Source organism: Chionomys nivalis, chromosome 25 (genome assembly GCF_950005125.1).
Source record: "Chionomys nivalis chromosome 25, mChiNiv1.1, whole genome shotgun sequence".
NCBI classification, from domain to species: domain Eukaryota; kingdom Metazoa; phylum Chordata; class Mammalia; order Rodentia; family Cricetidae; genus Chionomys; species Chionomys nivalis.
This window is the reverse complement of record NC_080110.1, coordinates 3,386,355-3,411,479: the sequence shown is the minus strand read 5'-3', so window position 1 is coordinate 3,411,479 and position 25,125 is coordinate 3,386,355. Positions and strand designations below refer to the sequence as shown.

At 48.0% G+C, this 25,125-nt stretch overlaps 1 protein-coding gene across 2 annotated transcripts; it reads right to left on the bottom strand.

Annotated features, from left to right (window-relative positions):
- Nucleotides 1-9: 9 nt before the first annotated feature.
- Nucleotides 10-23,864, bottom strand: Glt8d2 (glycosyltransferase 8 domain containing 2). 2 transcript variants are annotated; one of them, XM_057757543.1, is made up of 11 exons: nt 22,896-22,944; nt 22,258-22,336; nt 16,583-16,629; nt 13,601-13,693; nt 10,614-10,785; nt 8,505-8,622; nt 6,733-6,817; nt 6,087-6,199; nt 4,536-4,702; nt 2,745-2,857; nt 10-910 (listed from the first exon to the last, which is right to left on the bottom strand). In XM_057757543.1, exons 3-11 carry the CDS (start codon nt 16,599-16,601, stop codon nt 741-743), a joined length of 1,050 nt encoding a protein of 349 aa, XP_057613526.1. In that variant the 5' UTR covers nt 16,602-16,629; nt 22,258-22,336; nt 22,896-22,944; the 3' UTR covers nt 10-740. The 2 variants fall into 2 exon arrangements, with proteins under 2 accessions (XP_057613526.1, XP_057613525.1); XM_057757542.1 differs by lacking the exons at nt 22,258-22,336; nt 22,896-22,944 and adding an exon at nt 23,636-23,864.
- Nucleotides 23,865-25,125: the final 1,261 nt, after the last annotated feature.

Below are 25,125 nucleotides of genomic sequence, written 5' to 3'. Positions count from 1 at the left end.
TAATGCATGAGAAAAATCATAAAAACTTGGAAATTTTATTTGTGCAGATATTTTTTTTTTTTTTTTGGTTGTGTTTTTCAAGACAAGGTTTCTCTGTGTAGCCCTAGCTGTCCTAGAATTCACTCTGTAGACTATGCTGGTCTCTAACTCAACAGTGATTCTCCTGCCTCTGCCTGCTGGGATCAAAGGCATACACCACCACCTGGCAATATCTCTAACTTTTAGTTTTTAGTTTTTATACAAGACAAAACTGGCAACCTTTTAAAAAATTGAAAAACCTTTAGCCAGGCATGGTGGCATGTGCCTTTAATTCCAGTACAAAGGAGGCAGAACATACAGATCTTTTGAGTTTGAGGCCAGCCTGGTTGATAAGTAGGTTCTAAGCCAGTCAGGGCTATATATATAGAGAGAGACCCCATCTTAAAACCAAAACAAACAAGAACAGGTACAAAAATACCTAACTAAAAAATTAGAGACTTTTAAATTTTTCTGATGTAATTGTCATCAAGTCAAGACCAGCCTGGTACACAGTGAGACCCTATCTCAAATCACCAGAAAGGGGTGGAGGGAGGTGGTAACTAACCAGTCGTAATTATCACTTGAACTTCAAGGAGTTAGGTCCACCTGTGTGATACGTGGTTCAGTTGTACTCAGCAGCTTTTCCTTACGTTGCAGGTCATGTATATCAGAGGTGCTGCTGCTCATAAGAAACAGCATTAGCAGGATCCCAAGGCGCAGTGTCATCTGTTGTGATTGAGTTTGAAGATCCCTGCAGGGTCAGGAACAAACCAGCTTTCCCATAAGTCATTGTGAACACTCGGGAAGTCCCAGGGCTTATGTCTTCCATTCCAGTGGAGTAGTTTAGCTTCCTGCAGGAAGTGCTCTGAATATCTTGCATCAGGATTCCAGCCTTCAGTGTGCGGAAGAAGACAGGCTTGTTAGTGAGTACAGTTTATATGGAACATTGGGTACAGGCTCACGGTAAAAGTCCCTCATTAGTCACACCTCTGCTAACCTCACCCGGCTGGTACTATGGCCCACACAGCTGATAAATTAATCAAAGGGTTAACGATTGCTTAACACTGCCATTCCTCGGAATAGTCTACCGTACTTTGAGCATATCCTCGCCAGGCGGTGGTGGTGCTCACCTTCTAATCCCAGTACTCGGGAGGCAGAAGCAGGTGGATCTCTGAGTTTGAGGCCAGCCTGGGCTACAGAGCGAGTTCCAGGATGGCCAGGGCTACAGAGAGTCCCTGGGGTGGGGGTGGGGGATATGTATCCTCTGCTGTTAAGTTTCTGTCGGTAACTGAAACTCCTTTGAGTAGACAAGTGAGCGGCCGGATGCTGTTCTGCCCTCCAGCAACAGCAGAGTCTGCTTTTGTCATTAGCACAAGGGAGCTAACCGACCTTACAGACCTTGCCTGATTCCCTTCCTCGGAAAGATCATGACCACCTTGCATGTCAGTAGTTGGCACTTCGACAGGTGTGATTGTGCCTCTGCTCCAGGATCATCAAGTGCTTTCCCCCTTTCCTTATTCACACAAGTGTCTGTGTTATGTATGCATGCATGTGGCCGTGCCTGTGTGCATGTCTGGAAGGCCAAAGTTGACACAGGTTTCTTACTCAGTTTCTTTGCAGTATTGAAACAAAGATCTCTCACTTCAACCTAGAGCCTGCCAATATGGCTGAACTAGCTAGCCAGCTTGCCCCAAGAACCCTGTCTCTGCCCCGAGTCCTGGGGTTGCTGGCTTTGTGTTGCTTTTACAAGGGTCCCTGGGATCCAAACTTTCTCATGCTTACATGCAAGTGTGTGTTTGTTTTGGTTTTTTGAGACAGGAGTTCTCTCTGTAGCACTGGCTGTCCTGAAACTCACTTTGCAGACCAGGTTAGCCTTGAACTCACTGAGATCCTCCTGTCTGTGCCTCCCCAGTGCTGGCTGGGATTACAGGTGTGTGCCACCACCACCTGGCATGTCAAGTGCTTTTATCCACTGAGCCATACCCCAGCCAAGCTTCACACAGCTGCTCTTAGAATTACTTACCTCGCTTTGGTGGGACTTTGTATATAGAAATGGTGATCTGACTTAATAGCATTGAGGTGCCAACTGTTTGAGGCCATTGTACACATCACACACCAGTAGGCTCTGTCCACAGTAGAACATTGCAGAGTGGAAATTCTATGCTAAGCATCAGTCCATAAGCGTTTCTTTTCTTTCTTTGGTTTTTCAAGACGGGGTTTCTTGGAGCCTGTCCTGGAACTCACTCTGTAGACCAGGCTGGCTTCGGACTCACAAAAATCCACCTGCCTCTGTCTCCTGAGTGCTGGGATTAAAGGCGTGCACCACCACCACCCAGCTTTTTTTTTTTTTTTTTTTTTTTTTTTTTTTAATTTCATGTTCATTGCCTGTATATCTGTGTGAAGATGTCGGATCCCTTGGAACTAGAATTACAGTTTTAAGCTGCCATGTAGGTACTGGGAATCGAACCTGGGTCCTCTTAAAGAGCAGTCAGTGCTCTTAACTGCTGAGCCACCTCTCCAGCCCAGGTGCATAAGCTTTCCATGAATCCTAGAGTGTACCATCTTGCAGCTAAAGATAGCAGCTGTATTTGCAGATTCTGAGCCTGAGAGTTAAGGAGGTGGGGTGGCCAAGGTCACCCCAAGGGTTTGAAGCCCTAGGCTATAGGTAGCCTGGTGGTGGTCAGTAGGTACAATATACACTTCCCTTGCTTCCTGGCGGTACTTACCCAGGTGCCGTATGTGCCACAGAGGGTTGATGGTGGAATACTTGCCGTGAAACACAATCAGCATCGGGGAGGTAGCCACTCCTCCTCCCAGGGAGCTGCTGTAGAGGTTTTCTCTAAGACGTGAGGTAGAAAGAGAAAACACCGAGTAAATGCTAATGCGGCCCTTCAGAACAAGACGTAAGGTTTTCCTCTTTCACTTTTCCCTAACTTTTCATTTTTAGCTTGGGATCTTTGTTGTTAGAAACAGTCTCATGGAGAGCAGATTGGCCTTGAAGTCCCTATATAGCTGAGGACAACCTTGAATCAAGCCTGCGCCTTCACTGGCACGTGCTGGGGTGAAGGTGTGCACTACCACACCCACCTTCCAATGTGGATTTTGTTGTTTTTTTTTTAAATTTTTAAAATTATCAAACTTTAAAATACAGATAACCAGGGGCCTCCCATACACATCATGTAGAGTCACAGTCTCCCATGGACACGATCCAGAGTCACACCCTTCCACGTGTGCCACCTAAGGTCTCACTATCTCATCACCCACACACGCATGTCACCCAGATTCACAGGGTTAATTCTTGTTACTATCTTGTCACTCTCAAGGATTTTATGACAGGCACAGAAGATCAAATTCTGATCCTGAGCCGGGCGCCGGGCAGTGGTGGTGCACGCCTTTAATCCCAGCACTCGGGAGGCAGAGGCAGGCGGATCGCTGTGAGTTCGAGACCAGCCTGGTCTACAAGAGCTAGTTCCAGGACAGGCTCCAAAAACCACAGAGAAACCCTGTCTCGAAAAACCAAAAAAAAAAAAAAAAAAAAAAAAAAATCTGATCCTGTATCATTTCTAACTTCTCACAGGTTCGGTGTTAGGATGGTATTAAGTAAGATACAGATAAAGGGGCTGGAGAGATGGCTCAACAGTTAGGAGCGCTGGCACACTTATAGAAGACCCGAGTTCAAGATAAAAGGTGACTCTCATCCATCTGTGACTCAAGGGATCCAACACCCTTTTCTGGCCTCCAGGGAGACCAGATAAGCTTGTGGTGCACAGATGTTCACTAAGGAGGGAGGCAGGCCACCATACCAAAATAAATAAATAAATCAATCTTTGTTTAAAAAAAAATGGAGAAAGAAATTGAGCCAGGCATAGCGGCATTTCCCTTTAATCCCCGCACTCACGAGGCAGAGGCAGGTAGATCTTTGGGAGCTTGAGGCCAGCCTGGTCTACAGAGCAAGTTCCAGTACAGCCATGGCTTCACAGAGAAACCCTTTCTTTAAAAGTATCAAATATAGTATTTTTTTAAAATTGAGGTTCTATGAAATTAACCTTAAAAGTAGGTCTGTGGCCAGGTGTGGTGGTGATCCCAGCATATCAGAGATAAGAAGCCGGCCTGGTTTCATAGCAAGTTGCAGGCCAGCAGGCCAGGGCTACCGAGTGAGACCCTGTCCCCCTCAAAAAGGAGACCTATAAAAGAAGCTCAAAATGAATGAAGTTTCCTCGGTGGAAAAGACTGAAGACACATTGCTAAGCAACCTACTCGGGAAATAGAGGGAATGAATGAATCCCTTATTTCACTGCATCTCCGTTCTTCAGACTCCTTCGGGGAACATTTTCACCTGTGCCCCTTTTTTTCTTGGTCAACAGGTTCTATGAAAATCTGCCCTCAGCTCGCGCTCTCTCTCTCTCTCTCTCTCTCTCTCTCTCTCTCTCTCTCTCTCTCTCTCTCTCTCTGTTTCCAGCTGGGAACAGCAGTGGTGGAGAAACGCCCTCCTCCCTTCTCCCCCCTCCCCCACATACTCCACATTCTTCTGCATCCACTTTTCCAGCTGCTTGGTGATACGCTGGTGTTTCCATTCCGTCATGTTGGCGACAATCACGCCCGGATTGAAAGAGCAGGTGCTGGGGCTGATGCCAAGGTCCCTGATGGCCTTCTTCCGGTAGTCCAGATAGCCCATGTACGTGTTCTGCAAAAGAGCAGGGTGGAGCCTTCTGTTTCTAGGAAACGGTTATGCTCCCAAAGCTGCCATTCAGTGTCCCTGGGCTTCCTTCTGTGCCCCTACCGGTTTCTTTTGGTGTGTTTTGTTGTTTGAGGCAGGATCTCACTCTGTAGCTCTGGCTGTCCCAGGACTGAACATGTAGCCCAGACTGGCTTCAAAACTATAATAGAGACCCGCCTACCTCTGCCTCTCCAGTGCTGGGATTACAGGCACGTGCCACCATGCCCAGCGTGTTTTTAAAGTGTGTGTGCGCATGTGTGCACGCCACCGTGCATGAGTACACGAGAAAGACAGGCTTCCAGGGCGAGTGTTTTTCACGGCTCCCCTTTTCTGTTTTTGCCTCATTTCTGACCTCTGAATACGGAGTTCCCGCCTCTCTCCAGCACCTGTTGCTTTCTTTTCTGCCGCCATTGGCAGCTCGGCCTGTTTGAGGGCTCTAAATTCCATCTCTCCAGCCTTCCAACTGCCACATCCGCCTAGTTGGGGTTGTATTTTTGTTTTGTTTTGTTTTGTTTTTGTTTGTTTTTCGAGACAGGATTTCTCTGCTAATAGTCCTGGCTGTCCCAGAACTCACCTTGTAGACCAGGCTGGCCTGGCTCTCAGAGATCCGCCTGCCCATGCCCCTGCCCCTGGTGTTGCCTTCTTGATGCTTAAGCAGCTCCAACAGCAGCATGTACCAAGTCCTGTTAAGCTGGCTCCATGCCACATGCCTGCCTCAGGGGATAGTGTTTCTGTCCTTCTTGGTATTGAGGCAGAAGCCCAGAGTGATTAGACCAGACTTAGCCCCTCCTCATCCAAATCAATCCTGTTTGTTCCAGCTTCAAGATCCCTCCTGACCCCAGCCATTCCCAGTACTCAGTGTGGCCTTCCCATTCCTGCCCACAAGGGCTACTCATTGTTCCCTTTTTAAAAATTATTTTATCAGCCGGGTGGTGGTGGTGCACACCTTTAATCCCAGCACTCGGGAGGCAGAGGCAGAGACATGTAGGCACCATGTGTGTTCCTGGTGCCCAAGGGAGCCAGAAGGGGCACTGGAGCTACATATAGTCGTGAGCCTCTGTGTGGGTACTGGGAGCCCAGGAACAGCCTGTGGTGATAGCGATACAGCAGCTCTCATTGACACTTGGCAGCATGCCCCGCAGCTCACACAACACAATAGTGTCCATGCCATGTTTCAGGTTAGGAAAGTGAGACTTAGTGGTTACAGGGAAAGAAGGGAGCCCTCACCCCATCCTCTGAAGTTCCCGCTGGCTTTGGATGGGGAGAGTGTGACGATCTTGAGTTTGGAGGAGGAACAGAGGGCCGCGGCCGAGGAGAAGGAGAGGGAGGATGTCTAAGGGAGCATGCCCACCTGCAGCCCCACAAGCCGATTGTTGTCTTGAGCGGAGGGCAAGTCACAGTCGTCCGAGAAGGCTGCTGCGTGGCCCAGAGCCAGGGTGGTGTCGTACAGTTCCTGGATGTCACCTGCATTTGGAAGGATCCTAAATCAAAACAGCAAGTACCTCGGGGCAAGACGGAACCTCAGCCTAACTCCTGGCTTCAATAGAACAAAGAGTACAGGTCCCTCTTTCCCCATGCATGGCAGTGTTCTGAGGACAGCTCATGCCCTTTGAGGAAGCCATGTGAAACGTCCAGGCGGGTGCTGGCCAGGTCAGTGGCTGGCAGTTTCTTAACGCTGATCTGACATGTGGACGAGAACAAGCATAATGTGCACACGCAGCCACGGCCAGGTGCCTCGGAGACACTGTGTTCCTGTGTATTTCAGGAATGCACAGAAGAGACTACCAAGGTAATCACTGTAGACTCGGCAATCAGAGCAGGGCCCTCAGCAAGCCACTCGATTATGCAGGGAGTATCAAATAGTCCCAGTTTTACAGCCATGCTGTATTCGTGTTACAAAGTGTTTGAAGTCAGTTAGCTACGTGGGAAATGAAAAAGTATGTCATGCTATATAGAGCTGTGCCCTCCCAAGAGTTCTCGGCAGAGAGTGGGTGTACCTTGTACGATGACGTCATCGTCCAAATAGATGACTTTCTCGTGCTGATGGATGAGCAGAGGGAGATAAAATCGAACGAAGTTCAGCTGTTAAAAACAAGGGAAACAGGTGGGCCGAGGCATGTGGCACCTACAAGTCAGCTCTGGTTAGCCCAAGTGTGGACTGGAATACACAGGCTGAAGTGATGTCTCACCCAGGCTTTTAGCACCTGATCCTCTGGGTTCTGAGGATAAGGCCATGCTGGCCCAGAGAAGCTCTCCTAGATCCAGGCCCCACTCTCTTAAGCAGTGACCACTTCCCCTTCAGGGACAGCTGCAGTGGGAGTCTCCAATGCTCCCTAATCAATCTTTTAGGATCCAGACTTCCTGCTTTCTCTACCTTGTCAATTAGATAACTCTCAACTAATTAGCCTTAAGATATTCTCTCCCCCCACCCACTTCTCTTCTTCTCCCTCCCCCCCCTCCTTCTGCCCCCTTATGCACACGCACACATACACACACCAAACTAAGCCTTTTAGCCTCTGATCCAGAAAACAGAAACATGAGTTCGTAGGGTTTTCCTTAGTGACGTTCTGTTTTCGTAACCAGCTGACAATAGATCATATCACAGACAAGCCTTAGAATTTGATTGGAAAGGATGGATTTACATGAACTGCATACAGGAGGTGGCCAGTTTCTGCAGATTGCCCTCAGAACCTGCTTTGGACTGGAAGCATGAGGACCTGGGCTTGATATGCACTTGGTACCCAGTACCCACATGCAAAAATGACTGTAGCACACTGGTCTGAATCCCCAGTGCTGGGGAAGGCAAGCTGGGGCTAGGAGAGAGGTGAGGAACCAGGAGGAGGCTGAAGAAAGGCTTGCTGGGGTCCACTGGGCATGCAAGCATATAACACACACACACACACTGCTCTTCGTGAAGGAGGGGGAGTCTTTGTGGGCACTATTGGAAGAAAAATTAACCCCCACAGCTAGGAAAAGCACGTCCTAAAATATAACGTGGCCATCAACTGAGGCTCATAGCTGTCACACGGCTGGCTTTCTTTGGCCTTTGGAAGAGTAAGAGCTAACTGATGATTAGGTACAGAGGATACAGCGAGGAAATGCTTGGGAACACTTTTGCCGGCCTCGCTCCCTGGCCCACCCCCACCCCCAGTCTTCTTCACACACACACAAATGTAGCCTACATTCTTGCCACTGGTTTCTTTTATCATGCTTATATAAACCATCTTAAATCCTCCCCGGAGTAGGTGGCTGGTAAGTTATAAATAAGCAAAGCTTTGTGGGGCTCTAGCACTCGTGAGTCTGAAACATCTTATGTGCGCACCAGATGGTGCGCTGGCAGGTTTGGTCAACAAGACACAAGCTAGAGTCGTCAGGGAGGAAGGAGCCGCAGTTGCGGGAAATGCCTCCACGAGATGCAGCTATAGGGCATTTCTTAGTGATAAATGGGGAGGGCCAGCCCATTGTGGGGGGTGCCATCCCTGGGCTGGTGGTCCTGGGTTCTGTAAGAAAGCAGGTTGAGCAAGCCATGGGGAGCAAGCCAGTAAGCAGCACCCCTCCATGGCCTCTGCATCAGCCCCTGCCTCCAGGTTCCTGCCCTGCTCGAGTTCCTTCCGTGACCAGTGCTGTGGAAATGTGAACTGAACAAAGCCTTTCCTCCCGACTTGCTTTTTGGTCCTGGTTTCTCTCTGCAGACCCTTAGACAGAGGGCTGGGGCTCTAGTATACGTGAACTCAGGACTGCCCCCACCGTGTACATGGCTCTTACTCACAGGCTGGAGCAGCTCAGGCCTCGATGAGTCTGGTCTAATCTTCCCCTTGAGGACTATAGGGTTGAACTCCACAATTTTGAAGTTTATGTCTCTCAGTTTAGAATGTTCGATCCATTTTCTAGAGAGATGACCAAAAACCTCTAGTACACATGTTCAATCTTTCCTCTATTTAATTTGCATGCCAACCCGGGGGCTAGTCTGCTGTGGCCTTCGGAAGTTAAAACAGTGTCTGCAAACGGCTTTCATGCTAAATCCTTCCGATTGCTTCTCCATCTGGTCTACCTTCCAGTCGCCCCCTTTCCCACCCCCATCTCATAACTCTGCCAAGGAAATTTACAAGACAGTAATAGCCAAGTACATCCCCACATCAGAAATCCGCCTGGGGAAGCTGGAGGAACAAGACGTCCCTTATCAAGCAGCCCCTGTACCCGCCAGACCCACAGCCACATGTTACCGCTGAGAGACAGGCAGCACATGCCGCGCCAACACGTGTAGCTGTCCGTCTGTCTTCTTGTTCCCGCCTCTGCTCACCCTCTTCCTTCCCTCCACCCACTCTCCCCATCACTCAGCCTTACAGGGCGTCTCTCTCATCGGATTCACTACGAGAATATAATAGCAGAAATAATCTCAAAACAGACTTGGCAATGACTCAAGCCACAGATGGCAACATTTGCTGTTGATCACAAATTGGCAGAAGAGGCCTGGGCGTCGGGAGCTCAGCGGCAGAACTCTTCCCACTGTCGGTGGGAACGTGGCAGTTGTCAGGGAAGTATATTTGCTTGCGGTGATTTTCCTGAGATGTGCAGTGGGCCCCTATGCTCTACTCTTGTGTCCTACTTCTACGAGAACTGGTTTTAAAATATGTAAACATGGGGGAGGAGGAAGGCCCAACAGCCAGGAGCTGGGAGACGGCCCACTTTGTTGACCTTTGCATCTGTGAGTTGTGTGATCTGTTCCTTTTGGGCTGGCTGGTTTGTTTAGCTTGGAGAATGTCTCAGTGCGCAGTCCAGTCTGGTCTCTAATTTCCAACCCTCGTTCCTCAGCCTCTCGAGCACTAGGAGGACAGTGTTGGCTCTTGGTGACTGTGTTGTTTAAGGACCTGGGATGGAATTCTGGGCCTTGGTGTCTGTTCAGAGTTTATGCTTATTTTCCCACTAGGCTTAAACTTAAATTTTTTTGCAACAATTCTTCACTATAAGCCATACTTTTTACTAATCGATTTTATAGCTAATCCCATTCACAGTTCTTCATTATTCAGAAGTTCTTGGGTTATACAGACAAGTCTGTCAGTTTTTCTTTTAATTCCTGGGCTTGAGGACCAAGATTACACAGTTATCCTGCATTTCTAAAATGCATTTAAAGTTTGATTTTTTGTTAATTTCTTCTTACTCTCTGGTTCATCTTTTTAGTATGGCAGGATATTGGAAGAATAAGTTCAAAGTTATAGCATGACCTATAAAGTTATATCGCTGTAAGTTTGTAGTCAGCCATTACAGATCAAGTGTGATTCAGTGGTAGGGTTTGTGTTTAATCTGTGTGAGTCATGGAGTAAATCTCTGGCCTCTTCCCCAAAACTAGCTAGTGAGGGCTGTGCAAATATTTTCCTAGGTTAGGAAGAGAGGGAAAATGGAAAAAGCACTTGTTCTCCCGCCTCTGCTGGGATGATCCAGGTCCTCAGTTAGGCACTGAGATTGGCTAGTCTTCCCTCTGCCTTCCCCTGTAGCCCCCAGTGATCCTCCCAGCTCCACCTCCTCAGTGGGGGCTCGCAGGCCTTCCTCAGCCTGGCCAAGAACAAATACTTGAAAGATTTTCCAGTAAGCTGCTCCAGGACTGGGGTTCTTTAGTCCACCAGAGGGTTCACATCTGCAGAAGCAGCTGTTGTCCTATTTAATAATGAAGCCCTGCGGGCGTTTCCTCATCTAGAAATGCATTAGTCAAGTCACAAATAAGCCCAGGACTTTCTCTCAATAATTCTATAATAGCTATCAATCTAGAAGAAGAAAAGGGGGGAGGAGGAAGGAGAGAAGGTGAAGGTGGTAAGGGCCCATCTAAAGAGAAAAAAGAACATTGAAAGAAAATAAAACATTCCAAAAACATAATACAAATTACCTTATTCGAGGCAGCGTGTTTCGTAGTCCGACGACATAGAACACAATGTTGGCATCGGTGTTGCTGTAGATGCTGTTGATGGCAGCCATGGTTGCGCCCATCCTCCCTGGGGCCGCACAGATCACCACTGGAATCTCCTCTTCCATGTCCTCGGGAGATTCAGAATCATCACCTAAGAAAACCATCAAAATCAGTGACTCAGAGCACAAGGATCGTCACAGGAAAGACTCTGACTCCTAGTCGGCAGTGTAAACCAGGCAGGCTCTCCTCCGTTTCCTGGACACGAGTGTGAAAATCTCAGCTGGCACATGACCAAACACCAAAACTAACTTTATCATTCCCTTGCTGCAAAATGCGATCTAGTCGGACAAATGGGATGTTGTTCTAAGTAATGTGCACCCAAGAGTGATGCTTCTGCCTCCTTTGCACCCTCCTTCCTCCCCTGGCATGGTGGTATGACGTGGTGGAGAGCCCTCTTTGCTTGAGAATATCCGAAGACGGCAGAACCATAGGAATGAAGGATTTTGATCTGGAACGCTATGGAATCTACCCATCAGAGTTTTAAGTGAAGACAGGGCAATCTTCTAAGTCCTATTACTTGGGAGCTCTTTTTCAGAAGAGCCTCATACACACATAAAGAATGGCAGAGCCTCATGGGCCCAGCAGTCAGAACCAACTCTCCCGAGTCAGGACTTGTCTGGCCTCTACTGCTGTGGCCTCTCTGTTGCTCTTTACTCCTCAGTCAAGACTGAAATGCCAGCAGCAAGAGGAAGGAGTAACGAAGGCGCCTGACCGGCCCTCATGATGAAGAAATGATCGTTCTTCAGCACCAAAAGAGGCGAAACACCAATACCACATCATATCTTGGTGCTGCAGCGCGACCTGCGCAGTGAATGAAGATTAGTCAGTCTGTGTACGCCTGAGTTCTGTGAAGCTCCATTCTGCTTTGCAGTTTCACAAAACCTCTCTCCTAGGCCCAAGGCGGTTCTAGCTGATATTTAATTCAATAAACACTGACCGAGCAAATTACTAGGTATATTTTATATAACTTAATGGACATTACATGGCTTCATCTTGTCATATGTTTTCCTTCTATCCACTTCTGTTTCTGCTACTAGAAAAAAAAGTTGTTTTCGTGAAATATGTCCTGAGAGAATCTCATAATATACTTTGAAGGGAAAAAAATATAAAATTCTTAGCTGGGTGTCTTGGTACACATGGAAGCAGAGGTAGGTGGACCTCTGTGGGTTTGAGGACAGCTTGGGCTATATAGAGAGTTCAGGATAGCTAGGGCTACATAGTGAAACCCTGTCAATAAATAAATAATAAAATTCTTTCTGGTCTTTGAGCCCAATCTACACACATGACACACACATCTACAAATTTATCTGTGTCACCTATGAAATTATAAGTGACTTCAATTTTCTTAGTGTTTCTTACATTATTTTCAAATTCTCTAAGTAGCCATGAATTATTTTTTATAAACAAAATGATGTTTTAGAGGCAGCATCTCACACAGCCCATGGCAGCCTCAAACTTCTGTACAAGGATGACGTTCGCCCTACTTCCCAAGTGGCTAGACTACTGCATCCAGTTTTAAAGAGCACAAGAAAAGCAGACTTGCTTACAGACTGTTCACTTAGGGGTAAGCTGTCACCGTGCAGCCAAGTCAGGTGATGTAGTTGACATGAAGGCCTGACTGTGCTGCTTTACCGTGGCAGTTCTTCGGCAATCCAAACTCTTTGTGATTTCCTCAACACCAGGTGTGTGCGTGCATGTGTGTGTGTGTCTGAATGTGTGCGTCTGTGCATGTGTGTGTATGTCGCTGTGTATTTCTCTGTGTGTCTGTCTGTATGTATGTGTCTGTGTTTCTATATATGTGTTTCTGTGTGTCTGTATGTATCTGTGCATGTGTGTGTGTCTGCGTGTGTGTGTGCCCATGGGTGCCAGAAGAGGGCATCATATCCCCTGGCACAGAAGCTTGTGAGCTGCTAACCGTAGGTGCTGGGGACCAGTCCGTAGTAGTTTTCTCCTCCACTGAGCCTCTTTCCAGTCCTCTGAAGAGTCTTTTTATTTATTTATTTATTTATTTATTTATTTATTTATTTATTTATTTATTAAGCATCCAATGTACTGCTGGCAAGGAAGGCACCAGGTCTCATTACAGATGGTTGTGAGCCACCATGTGGTTGCTGGGAATTGAACTCGGGACCTCTGGAAGAGCAGCCAGTGCTCTTACCCTCTGAGCCATCTCTCCAGCCCCTTTTTTTTGGATTTTTTGAGACAGGGTTTCTCCGTAGCTTTTTGGTTCCTGTCCTGGAACTAGCTCTTGTAGACCAGGCTGGCCTCGAACTCACAGAGATCCGCCTGCCTCTGCCTCCCGAGTGCTGGGATTAAAGGCGCGTGCCACCACCGCCCGGTTTGAAGAATCATTTTTAAATTGAGTTATTGGAAGCCATTTCTGGACAAATGAGAATGAATCAGCAGGAAGAGAAGGGAAGGGACAATTCTCAAAATGTGGGAGAGGATCTAAAGGGACAGGGTACAGAGCCGTCCCTCAAGGTGGGTCCAAGAACCCAGGGCACGAGCACCAGCTTGGAGCTTTTAAGAAACTTTCTGTGAGGCTCAGCCTCAGGTGGGATCTAGTCATGAGCTTTTCTTTTGTTTGTTTGTTCAAGACAGGTCTCAGTTTGTAACTCAGATTGGCGCCGAACTCACTAGGTAGCCCAGGCTAGCCTCAAATTCACAACCCTCCTACCTCAACCTCTGGAAGCTGAGATCACAGGTGTGTTCTAACAAGTCCTCCACGTGACATTTACACAGACTACAGTTTAAGCAGCACTGGTCATTCCGGAGTGTAACAGAACTGCAGCCATACGGAAGCTAGTTTACAAACAAGCCCTTAGGAGTTAACCACACTGTTATCTGCCCCCCCCCCAACACTGACAGGACCTGGTGGGCGATACTGAAACCACCCTCTTGCTCACCGGCTTCAGGCTTGAGTACAGATCCCCTGTGAACCTTCTTGTACAGAATTCCGCAGAGGGTCAGGGCCAGAAGGAACAGCAGCACTTGGTTAACTGAAATGAAGAAGAAAACACATCAAAGGCTGATCCGTCAACCTCAAACCACTAAAATAAAAAGATGGAAAAAAAAAAAAAAAACAGAATGGCAGCTTGGGAAGCCATACAGAGGATGCAACAGTCTGGGGCAGCCATACAGAGGGCGTGGCAATCTGGGGCAGCCGTACAGAGGGCGTGGCAATCTGGGGCAGCCGTACAGAGGGCGTGGCAATCTGGGGCAGCCGTACAGAGGGCGTGGCAATCTGGGGCAGCCGTACAGAGGGCGTGGCAATCTGGGGCAGCCGTACAGAGGGCACGGCAGATTGGGAAGCCTTACAGAGGACGCAACAGTCTGGGGCAGCCATACAGAGGTAGGGGCATCTTGGGCAGCCATACAGAGGGCGTGGCAGTCTGGGGCAGCCGTACAAGGGACACAGCAGTCTGGGCCAGCCATACAGAGGATGCGGCAGTCTGGGGCTAGGCACACACAGCAATGGAGTACTCAACAAGCAAGGAAGACCCAGGCCCAGGCAGTCTCATGATAAAGGCCTCGAACCCGGTCACCACAAGAGGCTGCCTTACATGAATATTTGATCCACTACACGAACAGCTTCATTTCTAGAATGCCTTTTACGAGCTACTGCTAATTCTGAACAGGCTTAAAGCGGTAGAAGCTAGTTGCATTTCAATTGGTTCAAATGCCGGTCCAAGACGAGGGGCAGACGATCCTGGCTCTGGGTCAGGACCTCAGTGTTGCGAGTTCTCGGTCTCCAGCTGTTCCACATTAGTGACGCTGTTAGCTTTTGGTACTTACCCTGGAACAGGAGGGATAGGAGGGGGCAGGGCAGAACACACATTGCCGGTTGTTGGTAAAATAACCGGGGCAATTGTGTTCAGAGTTAAGCAATAGCAGGCCATGTGTGAAAAAGCCAGTCTCTGATTGCAACGTTGCAGGCAAGCAACACAGGGTACTCAAAACTGAACTTTTTTTTTTTTTTTTTTTTTTTTGTTTTGTTTTGTTTTTCGAAACAGGGTTTCTCTGTAGCTTTGAAGCCTGTCCTGGAACTAGCTTTTGTAGACCAGGCTGGCCTCGAACTCACAGAGATCCGGCTGCTTCTGCTTCCCAAGTGCTGGGATTAAAGGCGTGCGCCACCACCGCCCGGCTAAGAGTGAACATTCTTCTAATTGAATATATTTTATGAATCATCTTTTGTGGCAGGATATACATATGTATGTATATATATATATATATTCCCATTTACAGAAAGGATAGAAACTTTCTGTTATAAAATATACCTATTTTATTAAACAAAAGTGAGTTTAAATACAACCTCTAAAGTAATGTGGAAGACAGAATGAACACAGATGACAAAAACTGGGGAGATGGGACTTTGCCAAGGACAGACACAAGCGTGAAGTGTAGGGCATGCTGGGAGAGTCAGGTGTGTGAACCTGCAATCACCAGGCAGAGGCAGGAGGATCACAGGGAGTCCAAGTCAGCTTGAGTTACACTATAACTCTGTTGTGGGGACAGCAGGAGCTGGGATAGGAAGTCAGATTCAAACTCATTTTGATCACCTCCTAGCTGTGAAACTTAACTTCCCCGAGCCTCTGTGGGCTTCCCTGATACAAATAAAAATATTAAAAATGGGAAATTTATCTCTAAAGGTAATTACTGGCTTTATGCTGGTTTACCTTTGACCCTCAGGCTTTTGTATTCATATTTGTAGAAGGAATGACCTAGAGAGTCTTAGACGCCTTCCCAAACTACATGGAGCCCCTCATGGTGGTTCAGTCTGGCTGAGGTGCAGCTTCCAGCTGCCCTTCCCCCTCTTGAGGGAGATTCAGCCGTGGCTAGCCACAGGCCAGGAAAAAGTAAAAAGTTCTCAGGTCTGAGGAGATCTGGTGACTGTTCACCTACCACTGTGTTTAGAGCGGTGACCCCATGCCTGACCCTCCCATGGCTGTTACCACTGACAAAAAGTTGCCAGAAGAAAATAATGTTTCGGTTAAGTATGTCCCATGCGATATTTGGAACATACGGTACAAATAAACATACACTCATTTACATGAAGTTCACATCTAATTGGATGCCTTTCGTTTTCATTTAAATCAGGCAACTCTAGAGTCATAGTAACAGCATTAGGTCACTGTGCTTTTCCTCAATAATGTTCTATCTAAAATCAGGAGAATATAGGAGTTTGAAAGGTCTAGAGACTGGATGTGGCTCTTTAAGAATAAGAATGGAGCCTTACAAATACTTAGGCGTGAACGAGAATACTCATTTAGAGTGAGGAAATGATGGTAATATCTTTAAAAAGTTATGATCCAGGCCAGGCGGTGTGGTGCACGCCTTTAATCCCAGCACTGGGAGGTTCAGCCCAGCCTGGTCGGCCTACAGAGCTAGTTACAGGATAGCTGGGTCTACCTGTAGAAACCCTGTCTTGAAAAAAAAAATCAAGGCTGGGCAGTGGTGGCGCACGCCTTTAATCCCAGCACTCGGGAGGCAGAGGCAGGCGGATCTCTGTGAGTTCGAGGCCAGCCTGGTCTACAAGAGCTAGTTCCAGGACAGGCTCCAAAACCACAGAGAAACCCTGTCTCGAAAAACCAAAAAAAAAAAGAAAAAAAAGAAAAAGAAAAAAAAATCAATACGTGTGTGTTACATATATAAAAATTATATGTCTATATGATCCATGATTATATGACCAATGGTAAATCCATTTATAGCCAAACTCAACAACATCACGCAGGAATCCTCAAATGACCATGCCAAAATTGCTTGTGGGAAAATGGTCTATGAAAATGAGAGAGAGAGAGAGAGAGAGAGAGAGAGAGAGAGAGAGAGGGCATCATCAGAACACTCCTCTGAAACATCGTCATGGTTCTTTTCACAAGTTCAGTTCTTACTTTTGCGTAGAAGAGCCATGTGTATCCACCTGGATAACAACCAGGACCTGTGGATTAAGAGTAAAAAAAAGTCATTAAAAAAACAGCCAGGCAGTGGTGGCACACGCCTTTAATGCCAGCACTGGGAGGCAGAGGCAGGCGGATCTCCGTGGGTTCGAGGCCAGCCTGCAGGGACTAGTTAGTTACTGTTCTGTGGCTGTGATAAACACCCCAGCCAAGGCAATTTGAGGAAGAAGAGTTTATTTGGCTTATGGCTCCAGAGGGCTTCAGAGTCTAAGATGATAATACTCCAGGAGTGTCTCAGGACAGCCAGGGCGACACAGAGAAATCCTGCCTCCAAACCACAATCAATCAATCAATAAAAACCCAGTGATATTGGAAAAGGTTAGGCATACAATGCCTCAATGTTGTCAGTATTCAGGCATCTGTACTGGCCTGCCCTTGGGGTCCTGAGAGGACACAGCCTCAGCTGCAGCCACTAAGAACACCTCCTGTGCACATTCACAATGTTCCCTTTGTAAAGGGCCCTGCCCGCCTCCCATCTCTCTGTGCCTTTCTGCTTCTCTGCCCAGTTCTGTCTCTCCCCCTTTTTTCTCTCACTGCTTCCCTCTTCTCTTCTGCTGCTCCTGTCCCCAGAGGCCCGTCTCCTTCCCCCTTCCCTTCTTTTACATTCCCTCTTCCCGAATTACCAACACTACTTAACAGGGAGCGCATCAACCAGCCAGCCACTCTCAGTCAATAGGCTCCTTCGCTGTTCATTTCCAAATAAAAATGATAGACATAGAAAACCAAAACAACAAAAAATAACAGACATAAAGATGAAAGGAGAGAACCCAGTCGCCAGAGCTGTCCTCGACCACAGTCATGCTCAGGGGTTAGGGGCACTTAGTTCTCCTGCAGAGTGAGTCCCTAGGGGTCAGTTCCCAGCACCCACCTGGCAGATCCAGAACTCCAGTCCAGTGATCCAGTGCACTCTGCTGGCCCCCACTGGCACTGCATTTATAAACTATATTTACATATATGTAGGCAAACACCTATACACACAATATCAAAATAAATCTATTAGAAAACATGTAGAGGAGGCAGAGGCCTGAGTCCAGCAGTCTAAGGCTAAATCCAAGGCCTAAGACTGTGGTAGCGAATGTATTTAAACATTTCATTTTATTATTTTTATTTCTAGGCACACACATGAGCAGTACCCATGGAGGTCTTTGGGTTCTCTGGCAGCTGTTGTCACAGGTACTCTGAGTCACCTGACATGGAACTAACATGTGTTACATGTGGTGGTTTGAATTAGGGGCTCCCCGTATACATTTGGTTCCTGATTAATGACGCTGTTCCATGGTTTAGGAGGTATGGCCTTGTAGGGAGAGTATGTTACTGAGGACAGGATTTGGGGTTTTAGAGCCTTATGATGTTCTGTGTGCTCTGGAGCAGGCTTTCTTTGGACTGTCAGCCCCCAAATCATTACAAGGTGGCTTATTGTTAATTATGAATTCTCAGCCTTAGCTTATGCTTGTTTCTAGTTTTTTCTTTAACTTAAATTGGCCCGTTTTTATTAATCTGTGTGCTGCCGTGAGGCTCGTTTACCTCATCCACATACTGTCTACCCTGCTTTCCTGCTTCCTCCGTCTCTGCCTGGTTGGCGGGCTGGCTCCCCGTGTCTCTCCGTCCACCAGCCCTGCACATTGTCGTGTGTCTAGCTACTCACTGTTCAGCTCTTTCTGAGACCATTTCAGGTGCTTTAGGCAGGCCAGGTGAAACAAATACAATGTATCTTAGTTACATAAACAAACGCAACACGGCTTTACTTAAATATTCTATTCCACAAGAGTGCTCTGCTTCATGCTCATGGTTCAAGATATGAGCTCTCTGCTTGTGTTCCTGTCTTCATGGACTCGTAAGCTCTCTGAACTATCAGCCCAAACTCTTTCTTCCACAGGTTGCCTCGGCCATGACGCTTTATCACAGCAACTGAACAGTCACCAATACACTCTGCAAGAATATGCGTGCACCACCACCGCCCAGCTCAGTCCCCACCTATTTAGCTCCCCACTCCTGAACTTTAACATGAAGATGGAAGACCACCCAAGTCGATGATTTCTTTCCTTCTCTTCTCTTCCTCCTGAAGAAACCCCTCCATGTTTAAACCTTCACAGTTTTAAATACTATTTACATGACAGCTGCATTCACATTTCTGCCCCCAGCTCAAACCTCCCAGAGGGACTCTTGATGTCCTTGCTCCAAGGCATCCACGGGTTCCAATCGGAGCTCCTGCTACTTCCCCAGAGCACACATTTCCCAGTCTTCCCCAAACCAGTTCTCCACAACCTTACTTTTATAACTGTTCCAACCAAAAGCACACAATGGTATCTTCAGCCTCCATCTCTGTATCTACGTGGAGACTGACGACATAACCTTTTGGTTCTGCTTTCAGAATGCATCCAGAATTATCACCACCCTCCAGGGCCCCACCCTGGTCGACAGACATCATCTTTTGACTGCCCTGTAGTACAGTCTTACAGAAGTTCTGCCTTATCGCCCTCCAGCAGGTCTACAGTCGAGCAGATGTGCTGAGCCTGAGTCACGATGTGCCCAGTGCTCGGCTCTGTGAAGCCTCCCGGGCCTTCTAGGCTCCTGGGGAAGAGTGAGGATGCAGACAGTGGCTGCTGTGAGACATCACACGATCATCCTGGCCTCCTTGCCAGGCAGACGCCAGTGTCAGGGTCCTTCTACCCGTCCCCTCCCACCCAACACCAAGCCCCTTCCCCGCAATCTGGAATGTTCTTCACACACTCGCCGCCTCTCCACCCTCCAGCTCTTAGTAAAAACGCCCAGACGCAGCAGCTCTTACTTCATGTCCTCAATGGTCATCTCCAGCCACGAGGCTGCCCCCTGCATCTGTCCCCTTCCCCAGTCTGTTCCCCCTAATGAAACATCAGAAGCCTCATGAAACTGGGACTTGTGTCCCTTTGCTCCTTGACTTGTATTCAGCACCTAGCAATATAAATCTCTCAAACACACCAGTGGGCCTGGATGACTATGCAGCCCTGTTACAGGACAGCCAGAGCACCTGCATGTTCCTCATGAACTCAGCACCTCGGGGCCCTGCAGAGGCTCCTTCAGGTGTACCCTGGCATCTCCTTCCTCCTCTCATCCCTCGCTGGAGCCATCACTGGTTCTGGTGAATTGCACCGTCTAACTGGTACTTAGGTTCTCCCTCCCGTCCTGCCTCATCTCACCCCCTTACGGGCTCTGCAGTGCCTCCCCTCCAACCTTCCGGTCCCCTCCCCTTACCCAATCAATTGCCAAGTTAACCACCACGTGGGCCTTTTTTCGCTGCCTGATAACTATGTACAGTCAATGTGAAACACACGTGAAGCCTCAACAGCCTCATTCTATTTTCTTTCACTTGAAACCGTTCAAGTTTACACACGTTAAAAGAATAAAACACCCATGGGCGTTCCACCAGCTTGCTAGCGAGGCGTTGCATTTGCTCGGCCGCTGTACCGCAAGCATGCACACTTTGAAGCTGCAGGCATTGGGCATGAGTATGTCAGCATGCCTCTTTTCAACAGATTGCTTTTTGAGGCAGGGTTTCTCTGTGTAGCCTTGGCTCTCCTGAAACTCGCTTTGTAGACCAGGCTGGCCTTGAACTCAGTGAGATCCTCCTGCCTCTACCTCCAAAGGGCTGGGATTAAAGGCCTGCACCACCAGGCTTGGCTCAGCGTGCCTCCTTTAAAAAAAAAAATGAGGGTAGGGTGTAGGCAGGGGAGATGGTTCTGTGGTTAAGAGTGCTGGCCACACAAGCCTGGAGTTCTGAGTTCAAACCCCTTGCTCCTATGTAAAAAGCCAGGTATGTATGACCATGTGTGCCAACCACTCCAGTGTTATGGGGCAGAGAGAGAGGACAGGTGGACTTAGAGGTACTGTCTCAAGGGAACCAAGAGGAAGAATAGAGGACACCTGACACCTTCCTTTGGCTTCTACATGTGCAAACATGGACCCACACACGTGTGCACACACTCACATACACAAAAACAAAGGTATACTAAAATGCAAACAAACCAAAGACATCCTACAGAATAAAAATGCTGTGATCACATCTAAGAAAAATAACATTAATAATGTTATCCAATAAGCGGTCCATACTTAATTCCCGTAATTCCAATCTGCTGTTCTGTAGCTTGGCTTGCTTTCTTTTGTTCTTTGTACTCTTTTAATTGGTGCCATTTTCACTGCTTTTTCATTTGTTTCAGAGAACACAAGACGGTGAGCGTGCTTTAGAACCATACTGAATGACTTGTGGCACTGGGGGTACGGCTATACGGGAGAAATAACACGTAACATCCGACAACACGGGATAGCTACAGTTGACAACACAGAGCTGAACATTCCCAACAGCTAATGATCTCCAATGTTTCCAATACAAAGGAGCGACAGGTAAGCTGGCCGTGATGGTGTATGCCTTTAATACCAGCACTTGGGAGGCAGAGGCAGGGGGATCGCTGTGAGTTTGAGGCCAGCCTGGTCTACAGAGTGAGTTCCAGGACAACCAGGGCTACATAGAGAGACCTTGTCTCGAAAAGAAAAAAAAAAAAGGAAGCAACAACAGGTGTCTGATGTGCTAGAAATACTAGTGTAGCCAGAGAATCACTCTACGCTTGAAATGCCACACCACGCTGCTTAAAAATACAGTTATCTGTCAGCTTTAAAAATGAGCCTACCTCTCCCACCTAGCTCTTGTCATTCCATTCTTCCTTAAAACCCCTCATGGGTACCCCCGAAGATAAAGGTGACTGAGCCCCAGTGTCATGCCTCTGGCCAAGCTGAACAGCCCATCGTCAGTCCCCATCAATCAGCCTCTTCATGCCAACTCTACGGCTTCTTGTCTTTAGGCTTCGTTAAAGCAGCAATCTTCCCACAAAGCCCCTTCCTCACCTCCTTCAGGCAGCAGCTGCCTGGCCTGGTGCCCTCCCAGGATCCATGCCATCTGTGAACTTTCCACACTGTTTTCTTTTCTTTCTTTGTTCTGTTGGTATTTTGAGTCAGGGTCTCCCTGTGTGGCTCTGGCTGTCTTGGAACTCACTCTATAGACCAGGTTGGCCTCAAACTCAGAGATCTGCCTGCCTCTGACTCCCGAGTGCTGGGATGCACCATCGCTACCCACAGCCTCCCAACTGATTTTCTAAAATCATGCTGTGCCTGTCTCCTTTCATGATGGCCAGGGACAGGAGTGTGACTCCCCTCTGGATCTGCCTATCCTGTCACGGAATAGTTTGAATGAACAACAGGAAAGAGAAGGCAAGGGTAAGAGGCTCTTGTCACTCTGCTAGTTACTCACTGAAAGAAAGAAGGCTTTTCAGAAATGAGCCCGTGGTCCCATTCTAAGGATGCAGGCAGAGGGTTCGGGAAGGAAGCCCCACAGCTTTCACCCCTATAAGCTTTTCTAGGCTGAACGACTTCCAAGTCGTACTCTTCGTGTGGTAATCACAGTCAACCCTCCAGTGTAGAAAAGCCTGTCGGCCTGTCTCCAGACGGCCAGAGGTAGAGCTGGGAATTTCTAGTGCCCATGATGGAATAAGGGATTCCCGAGGCAAGGTACTGCCAGTGACAGCTTCAAAGAGGGGAAGAAAGAAGGCAGAGGGCTGTGACATTTTAAAGTGTTTTTCTACCTTTCGGTTCTTCAGTTGGGTCTGTGGAGCTCCTTCCTCATGGGACAATGTCCTTCTGAACAGCCTTTGAAAAACTGACCTTAAAGAAGCAACCAAAGAAACGATGTTCCTTGGGATTGAGAAATGAAAACATGACTTCCCCCCCCCCAGAGGAAAGAGGAGCTGGGGGTAGTGTTTGAGCGGAGGAACAAAGACAGCAGGGCCCTGCGGGGAAGATGTGCTGGGAGACGAGGAACACCTGGAGCCACCAGAACATCACAGGGGGAGCCAGTCCTGCCCAGGACAGGGTGTGTGGTGGCTCCTGTCACCCACACTGCCGTTGTCTGCTTTGCCAGGGAAATGGAGCACCCTGAGCCTTCTTCCCTGCAGACCCTGTGGGTCACGTGTTACATTAGATCACTTTATTTCCACTCTACAGATGAGGAAATGTAGGCACATGCAACGTGATGTGACCAGACCAAGCTTATAAAGCTCCTCCCCAGCACACTGCCCATGCGCTCACTGCTGTAGGGCGCAGCTCTGGTGTTGGCTGCATCAGAGGGAGGACTAGGATTCCGTTATGTAACACAAAAAGGATATTGCACCGAAGCGCAATGCCAAAACATTTCGAGAAAAATGCAGAGGCACGACCAACCCACCAGCGTCACACTGGCTAGTGGGCTGCATGGGCTGAACGCGGAAGGGCTGATCTCGGCAGCGTATTCAAACATTTAGACGGATTCTATGGTCTTTCTCTTTAAGCTGTGTTTACTGCCCCGCCTTAACTTCTATCACAAGCTATCGACGAGGGTCTGCTGGACTTATCAGAGATGTCGTATGTACCGCTAAAGGGAACATGAGACAGTTTTGAAAGTTAAACCAAACACTGTGAGTCCCATTCCACAACAAACCCACAGAATCCTACGGCTGCCAGCTAGCTCTCTTACTGGGGATGGAGGCCCCAAAAGAGTTTCTGAGGACAGATTCCAAAAACATGAATCATAACTCAGCTAGATCATTTTGGCTCAGAAACAGACTCACATTAAATGTTAGCATTGATCTCTTGTACTAAGTAACTCCTGATCTCCATCCTTAAAGTCCGATGCAAACAAACAAACAAACAAACATCATACTATTAGGGCAGGGGTCGGAGGGTGTGGGGATAAACTCTGCTCTGCAAAACAACCCACGATGTGAAAAGCTTGTCCGCTGAATATTTTGGATTTGTCTTGAGAGCAAAGTTTCTGGTAGGATGGTACCGTTACAAAGGAGGGGACTTTCGGAGGCAAAGTCTGTGAAGAGGGCAGTCTGTCGTCTCTGATGTAAGTCTTTGAGTCCACAACAACATAAACAAGCGCTGTAGCCAGAGCCGTGGAAACGGGAAGAGTGCTCTACTTACCTGACGGGTGATGAGGGAGGCTTTGGGCTCCCTGGTCCAGAACCGGGGCAGGGCGGAGCGTTGGAATTGCAGCTGGTCTCGCAGGGGCTGCTAAACTTCCCTTCTGCTGCTTCTAAGATCCCATTGGAAATCCCAAGGGGCCCAGGAGTCCCGAGGCCAATACACTGTTTCCAAGAGAGTGCCTTGGCTGCCCACACCCACCTCCGCTTGCGTTGACTTTGAAGGGCTCGAGTTTCTCCCAGCCCTCCTTCAGTGGCTGGGAATCCAAGCCTCCTGCCCCAAAAGGCTGTTCCCGAAATCACTTCCAGATGCGCTCCGAAGGCAGCGCAGGTCGGCCGGCTGGCGCAGACTTCCTCTCTCGGCTTTCTCTTTGCCGTCTGCATGTAAAACTCTCTCCAAAGCAAGGCTGTTCTGGAGTAAAAAGAGTCAACTCCAGAGAAAAGCAAACGCTCGCAAAGTGAATCTATGCCACGATGTATCTAATGTAAAATTCAAGAGAAAGCAACAGTCAAATTCGTGAGAATCTTTTGGTTCTCCTGTACATTGAAATGTTACAATGGCAAATCATAACGCAAACTGCAGTCTCCTCCTGAGGCAACAATGAAGACAGGAGTTTCCAGATAGAGTTGCATTTCTACCCGAAGTGGAGGGGAATCAGGCAGGGGTAGACTTGGCCACAATCTCTCCAGCTCTGTAGTTTGGCAGGTAATCCCCAGATGCTCAGGAATGGTACCAGCGCTTTGCCTGTGGCCACAGAACATATTTCACGATGGTCCCCTCTCCAGCTGCGGTAAAGAGCTCCTTGCTGGCTACCTCCGTCGCAAGCCGTCCTTTCCTTCCTAAGTATAAGGCAACTCACATTGTAATTTCAGATTTCCAAGACCCCTCAGTAAGAGCTGAGGTAGGGGGGGAATGATGGGGGTGGGGCTGTGTTGTGTTTTTTTTTTTTATTTTATTTTGGCTTTCTAAAGGGCCCACCACCCAGCTCTCAAATGAATCTCTCTCTCTCTCTCTCTCTCTCTCTCTCTCTCTCTCTCTCTCTCTCTCTCTCTTTCACACACACACACACACACACACACACACACAGAGGCTTATTACTTATGAATGCCCGGCCTTACCTTGGCTTATTTCTTGCCAGTTTTTCTTAAATTATTTTGACTACCTTTTGCCTCTGGGCTTTTATCTTTCTCTATTTCTGTATACCTTTCTTTCCTTCAGACTCCGTGGCTGGCTGGGTGGCCGGGTGGCCGGGTGGCTGACCCCTGACATCCTCCTCTCCTTGTTCTCTTGCTCCTCCTCTTCCTAAGTGCTCCGATTCTCTGTATTTATCCTCCCTGTTCGCCAGCCCTGCCTATCCTTGCTCCTGCCTGGCTGTTAGTCGTTTATCTTTTTTATTAGGGCCATCAGGTGCTTTAGACAGGCTCAGTAACAGCTTTACAGAGCTAAATAAATACAATGTAAACAGAAGTCACACACACGAAAATATTCCT

Coding starts and splice junctions, on each gene's coding strand:
- Glt8d2 (XM_057757542.1), bottom strand. Junction 6,818..8,504: donor GGCCTGAGCTGCTCCAGCCT/GTGAGTAAGAGC, acceptor TGTTTTTAACAG/CTGAACTTCGTTCGATTTTA. Junction 6,200..6,732: donor CGATGACGTCATCGTACAAG/GTACACCCACTC, acceptor TTCCAAATGCAG/GTGACATCCAGGAACTGTAC.